Source organism: Scophthalmus maximus, chromosome 20 (assembly GCF_022379125.1).
Source record: "Scophthalmus maximus strain ysfricsl-2021 chromosome 20, ASM2237912v1, whole genome shotgun sequence".
Taxonomy (NCBI): Eukaryota; Metazoa; Chordata; class Actinopteri; order Pleuronectiformes; family Scophthalmidae; genus Scophthalmus; species Scophthalmus maximus.
The window spans coordinates 2,085,859-2,092,707 of record NC_061534.1 but is presented as its reverse complement, the minus strand read 5'-3'; the positions used below and the strand labels follow the sequence as shown (position 1 = coordinate 2,092,707).

General features: G+C 47.0%; 1 protein-coding gene across 5 annotated transcripts; it reads right to left on the bottom strand.

Moving 5' to 3' along the window:
* Positions 1-938: 938 nt before the first annotated feature.
* Positions 939-6,387, bottom strand: spp1 (secreted phosphoprotein 1). 5 transcript variants are annotated; one of them, XM_035608685.2, is made up of 8 exons: positions 6,236-6,387; positions 3,842-3,913; positions 3,629-3,670; positions 3,459-3,518; positions 3,150-3,206; positions 2,936-3,058; positions 2,513-2,863; positions 939-2,169 (listed from the first exon to the last, which is right to left on the bottom strand). In XM_035608685.2, the coding sequence occupies exons 2-8, from the start codon at positions 3,893-3,895 to the stop codon at positions 1,756-1,758; spliced, it is 1,101 nt and encodes a 366-aa protein (XP_035464578.2). In that variant the 5' UTR covers positions 3,896-3,913; positions 6,236-6,387; the 3' UTR covers positions 939-1,755. The 5 variants fall into 5 exon arrangements, with proteins under 5 accessions (XP_035464578.2, XP_035464579.2, XP_035464575.2 ...); XM_035608686.2 differs by lacking the exon at positions 6,236-6,387 and adding an exon at positions 5,454-5,498; XM_035608682.2 differs by lacking the exon at positions 6,236-6,387 and adding an exon at positions 5,454-5,469 and having other exon boundaries at positions 3,842-4,170.
* Between the last annotated feature and the right edge of the window lie 462 nt (positions 6,388-6,849).

Sequence of the window (6,849 nt, the reverse complement as noted above, 5' to 3'; positions counted from 1 at the left end):
TTCTGCAAAAAGAGAAGTGATGATGCTTGTTGGAAATTAACAACACGTGTTTGTGTTGTACACGACATATGATCATTACTCACTATATGAAGTACAGTGTGTTCTTAAGGTCCAGTCTTTTCTGTTATTGTGCATTATATTACCATAACTCTATACTTTACATAATACTGTAAGATTATATTATCATACCCATGGTATTTAACGGGCATGTGCAACTAGAACTAGACAATATGACCAGAATAGTCTCGTTTATTTTTTAAAATCTTGACTTTGTCACTTAACAAACTCAAGAAAAAAATAGTTTTCTTTATTAAAACTATGAATCTTTAACTAAAATTGACCATAAAAGAGAAGCACCACAAGATATTATGTATTCTTATGTATTCTTCTTATATTATAAGATCGGATATATATTTATATACATATATTTTTTTTTTCATTTTCCGTTTTCTTTATCAAGCTGCTGTTTTCTTTGTCTCTATCTTCTCCGCTTGTCGTCTCTAATCTCAAAAAAAAAACTGAACACGAACCTCATTTCTTTTTTATGAAAACAAAAAGAACTTTAGGGCTGCACGGTGGTGTAGTGGTTAGCACCTTCGCCTCACAGCAAGAAGGTTCTGGGTTCGAATCCCGGTTCAACCAGGGCCTTTCTGTGTGGAGTTTGCATGTTCTGCCCGTGTATGCGTGGGTTCTCTCCGGGTTCTCCGGCTTCCTCCCACAGTCCAAAGACATGCAGAATGGGGTTAGGTTCATTGGAGACTCTAAATTGACCGTAGGTGTGAATGTGAGAGTGAATGATTGTCCGTATCTGTATGTGGCCCTGCGATAGGCTGGCGACCTGTCCAGGGTGAACCCCGCCTCTCGCCCAATGTTAGCTGGGATTGGCTCCAGCGACCCCCCGCGACCCTTAAATGGATATAGCGGTAGACGATGAATGAATGAATGAAAAAAGAACTTTATTAATATTTTAGAAATAGGTACAATATGATACACGACACAGTAAAAACAACATGAGACAAAACAACATGTAGTGTAGTAGTGTAGGAACTGTGCAAAGTAAACCGGACTGTGTTGTTGCTATTGTTGTTGTTGTAGTTGTTGTTGTCTGAACTTCGTACCGGGTGGACGACCAGTTTCTCCTTCTACAACCAGCAGCAGCGTGTGATACGAGCGAGCAGGAAAAGCACGTGTGTGACTTAATGACACGAATATGAGTGAAAAGATTACAAATATTTAAATAAACCGTTTCTTTTATTTGAAAAAAAGCAAGTAACAGTGTCAGTCGGCATCTTGCAGTCGTTAATTGGTGGTTAAATGCAGTGGGTTTGCGAGTGTACATATCAGAACCCAGCGGTTTCTTTGTTCCTTCTCCAGTTCTGACCTCGTCACCCGGAGCGACAGAGGTGAGGGGGGGGGGGGCAAAGGTCACAAGGTCAGAGGGGGGGGCGGGACAAAGGTCACGAGGTCAGTGGACCTCCTGTTGCAGGTAGCGGTCGTCAGTTTCGACCACTTTCTCCCTGCAGGGTCAAACGTGGTGTTTACCAAGACCAGTGTAGTTAAATATGAGTGATCAGAAACAAAGCTTTTCTGCTTCAATGAGAAATGTTGAAATATTGAAATCAATAATCATAAAGCCTTGGGGGGCGTCCATGTTTGGCCCTGCAGTGGAAAGCGGCTCGAGAGGATTCTTTAGTTTTGCACCTAAAGAGGCAGCGTGCGCTCTTTATCTCCTCCACTTCCTGCATGGGTGGGGCTTTATTTGGCGGTGATGACCATTGGCACATCGGTGGTGGCGACGGGCACCGCCCCCTCCTCATCCGAATCGCCCTCGACGCTGTCGCTCTCGTCCGAGTCGCTGTCGGCGGCGCCGGGCGTGGCCGTGGCCTCCTCGCTGCTCTGACTCTCCTCGTCCTCGGACTCCAGGCTGGCGCTGGCGCTGTCGCTCGCGGCGCTGGCGCTCTCGTCGTCCTCCTCCTGCGGGGCGCTGGTGCTGTCGCTCTGGCCGGCGCTCGCCTCGCTGGCGCTGGCGCTCTCCTCCTCCTCCGGCTCCCCAGGAATGGAGGCCTGGCGGACGCTGATGTCCTGGTCCTGAGCGGCGTCCAGGCCCTGGCTCTCCACATCAGGGGTGCTGGTGTCCTCCTCCAGGAGGTCGGAGTGGACCTGAAGAGCCTGGAGGCGACGAAGAGGAGGGAGGAGAGGATTTGTTCGTAAGATACGTCTGTAACACTGACTACAAAGTTTGCAAATTGAGGAAATTGTCCATTTTTGCTTTGTGTGTTTACAGTATATCATCGTATACAGCCTAGAAGCGCATCAGACCGTCTGAAGTAGTATGACTTGTCATCCAGCAGAGGGCGCTCATTAACAGCACGACCTATTGCAACACGCTTCCTGCACTAGGCTTAGTGACGTACTTCCGTTTCGTAAAGGAACAAAGATGATGACGCTGTTTGTCGACAACTAATCTGTGAGTTGACCTTTCAGGCCTGAGACTCTCCAGACTCAAACTAACCTGTACCTTGTACACCTTCAGTGACTTCTCCACCTCGTTGCCGTGGGTCATGTCGTAGGCCGCCTTTTTCCCGGCGTCCACGTACTCGTAGGACTTGTAGGGGGCGGGGACCTTGTGGTAGGACTTGTCCTCGCCGCCGTAGACGATGGACTTGTAGTCGCTGGGGTAGCGGCCCAGGCTGTCGCCGCGGGCCGTCTCCGGGCCGGCGACGATGGTCGGCACGATGGGCTCCTCGGTGGTGCCGACCGCGGGCTCCTCCGTGACGATCACGGGGCTGACGGTGACGGCCGCCAGGGTGGACGACTCGCCAGACTCGTCGCTGTCGCTGGACTCCTCCTCCTCCTCGGTGTCCTGGAGACACAGAGGTGGCAGATGAGCCGAGGCCACAAACCTTCGTGTTGTTGTACGTCTTAGTTTACTCACAGTGTCGTCGTCGTCGTCGTCGTCGTGGCTGTCGTCACTGACACTGGCCGTCTCTGTCTCTGGGGCGGAGGTCGTGTCCGGGCCGCTGGATTTGTAATCCGGCGCTGGAGCCTCCGCTGCCTCCTGTGGACACAATGATGCGCATTGTCTTTATCGACAGCTCTGATGAAATGATGATTGATCGGATTTCATTGATCGCTTTCACGCCTCTCACCTCTACCTCCGCTGAGAGGTCGGCGCTCTCGTCTGAGGCGGAGGCGGCGGCGGCGGCCTGCAACGTCAGAAACATGCAAATACATTTGATCAATACTCTACGTCCATTTTTCATATACAGCCCGAATCTAAGAGCGTCCCTCATTGGATCTCTCGATGAGAGATGCTCAGAGGCGACAGAGAGATCAGAAAGAGCACAGAAGAAGAGATGTGAGCGGAGGAGCGGAAAGGAGGAAGAGTGAAATCAAAAATATGAAGATTGAACCAAAGAACAGAGGAATAAATGGATCAAATGGGGGAAATATTGTACCTGTACAGGTGCTGTCTGGGGAACCAAGGCCTCCTTATTCCTGATGGCAGGACGTCTCACCTGTGGACGACATCAGTCAGCATCAGTGTCTCTCTCTATTATATATATATATATATATAAATATGTATAAATATATGTATATATATTCATATTTCCCTCCAGATACTCACTTCTTCAGAACTCTCTGAACTGCTGATGGTGACTTTTTTCGCCTGAAAATCAAATCAAACATTCGTCCAAAATCAGAACAATACATCGAAAATAAATGTGAAGATAAATTAAAAAATTCATGTCAGAGATGTATCGTGATGTAAAAGAGCCAGATGCCGTTCTCTCAGCTCTGTCTTTAACCTTTGACCTGAGTCAGAAGCAAAGCGACTCACCGGTCGGCAGAGAACGGTGGCGAAGAGCAGAACGAAGACGACGGCAACTTTCATCGTGTCACAGTTTCGAGTCTGGACGGGAAGGAGAAGAGAATAAAACAGAAACACGCAGGTTGAAGTTAAACAATGAAACTGTGTGAAACAATGAAACCATAAAAGTATATCTAGCGGCCATAACTTCACAGGAAACAACAATGACATGTCAAACTGAAAATGATTCCTTCCTAGAAATGGAGGCCGCCGCCACCGCCGCCGCCGCCGCCGCCGCCGCCGCCGCCGCCACTTCCTGTCTGAGGCCCTCGGCGTGTCACAGGAAGTCATCAAGGTCCCTGATTACAGAGTGGAACGAGCAGTAATGTGTCCCTCGACAGGTCCCTGCTCCAATACGGACAAACGGGTTTCTGTCTGTCATCAGCGCGAGATAATCACATGGATCCCGGAGCGCGGTTTGTTGAAACTGCGAGACGAGGCCGGATGTTTTCCGGATGTTTCTGGTCAGAGGACACGTGAGACACTGACGGGTGCGATCGTGGAAAGACGAACGCAGTTTGCGGGCGGAAAAGATTCGAGGGACAAAGCCAGAATAACGTGGAGTCGCTACTGTCGGAGGCAAGTTTACATTTCCATGAATCGTTCTGCCCAACACAACGTAAAGGATCATCACGGCTCTGAGTGAAAAGAGATTAAATGACTAAATACTGCAAACTCTTTGCGGTCGTTTGTCTTGGAACCCGTGCCTCGTCCCAGGATTTCTAGACATTGAAAATCTAAACATCACAAATAAATAAATCTGCTAAACGAGCATCAAAGATACGGGAATTGTACATTCTCTAATGTACTACTTATTCCTTTTTCATATCAGAACCAGAATCAGATTCAGTTTTATTGCCAGGCAGTGACAGGATACATACGAGGATTTTCTTGTTGTTGCGTTATTAAGGTGCATGTAGCCGTCAACATGTATACACAGAATTAGAAAGAAATATATAGAATAAAATAATAAGAAATAAAATGAAATGAAATAAAATTCACACTATTTATAAAAAACAGACAGTAACTTGTTTGTATTTCTATAGAAGTAAAGATTAAACCTCTGAGTGGAACGTCAGTGTTGTACAGTACGTGACTCTCTTCTCTGCAGGTATTAAACTTCATGAAACCGCAGACTTAAAATTACATTTCTCTTATTTTTCTTTTCCTCTCCCGCAGCTCGACTCTGTGTGTGTGTGTGTGTGTGTGTGTGTGTGTGTGTGTACGCAGTGGGAGTGTCTGCCTCCGTCTTTAATGACCGACTCGTTCTATACTGTGTAATTCACCAGGTTATAACTGGAAAGCCACAGTGCAACGTCAGACACGTCAGACGCCCTCTGGACTCTGCGTGTGTGTGTGTGTGTGTGTGTGTGTGTGTTGATAGTCCTGTGCAGCTATCTTTGTGAGGACCCGTGTGTGAGGACATTGTGACATATATCTATATATGAGATATGGATATATGAGATTATAGGATTTGTCAGGTCCTCTAGTCTCTAACATATTAAATACACTCATCTGCTTCACTGAGGAGATTGATGCCGCTCTCATATCTGTACACTATGAGTGAGGCTGCCAGACTCACTTCTCTGTAATATCTCTGCGTCTCTGCAACAGAACGACGGATCGTTTTCTGCGTGTGATTCTGTAAAGCTCAACCCCAGAAGAGAAGATCAAAGCCACAACGCCACAACGGGAACCAATGAAAACCCTGGAAACATCCATCATCCAGCGGTTCGCTTCCCGCCGCCCTAGTGTCGCTCACCAGCCAATCAAACACTCGAACCGCTTCGTCTTCGACCAATCACGGGCAGACTTGGAAAAATTGGAAAATCTCTTCCAAAAAAAAAAGAAGAACTAATTAACTGCGGTGAAGTTCAGAATGTGTTTGGGAAAAGAAGTTAAAGTGCAGACGGAACAGAATGACTCAGTATCTGTGGACCTCACTGTGTAAAGCAACTGTAGAATAAAAACCAATTCATATCAAGAGCATTTAGAAGTTGTTTAGGAAGTTTGGGAAAGTAAGAATTGTTTTTGGGACTAAATTCACTTCAGCGTTTTGTAAAACAAAGGAAAATAGATAATTTTAATTAAGAGACAGTTTTGCAGCTTATCTCTGGACAAAATCTATTTAGACTTACTTTGTAATGTATCCAAATTCACAATGTTACAATGAGAAATCCCTATGTGGCCAAAAGTATATAGACATGTGTGTTTCAAGTGCATGGAAGAACTTTTTCCACACTGCATATTTCTGAATGTTTGAGCAAAAAGCAGAACATTTCCAGCAACTTGTGCAAATATGAACCTGCACTCAGGCCAAACCCAGTAAATATATCATTCATCTCCATAAATATTCATTCTGACCTTGTTTGCAGTTGGAAGAAGAAGCTGCAGGGGCGTCGGGCAGAGACAGGCGGACGTGGTCTCTCTTCTCTTTGAGTTTATCTCCTGGGTTTTCCCTGGGTGGTGTGTTTGCGGCCGCTGAAGCCGAGGCAAGGTTTATAAACCCTGCAGCCTCCGGCGGCGGCCAATCGGCTCGCAGCATGTGATTCAACCGCACCCGTGGTCCACCTCTCCTCTCCCTCTCCCACTCTTCCTGTGGTTGGTGCTGTGGTGGTGCGGGGGCAACACACACACACACACACACACACACACACACACACACACACACACACACACACACACACACACACACACACACACACACACACACACACACACACACACACACACACACACACACACACAATGCAAGTCAGATGCATGGATAAAGACATGCAGACACTTAAGGCCCAGACAGAAGCATGTGCATGTACTTTTTCTCCTACACACACACACACACACACACACACACACACACACACTGTATGAAGTTAATTTAAGGACATGCAGTGACAGGCTCTGGGAAAAGCGGCAGCATGTAGTGGCGGGTGGTATGACAGTGATTCAGCTTCCTCACAGACGGAGGAAAATCATCT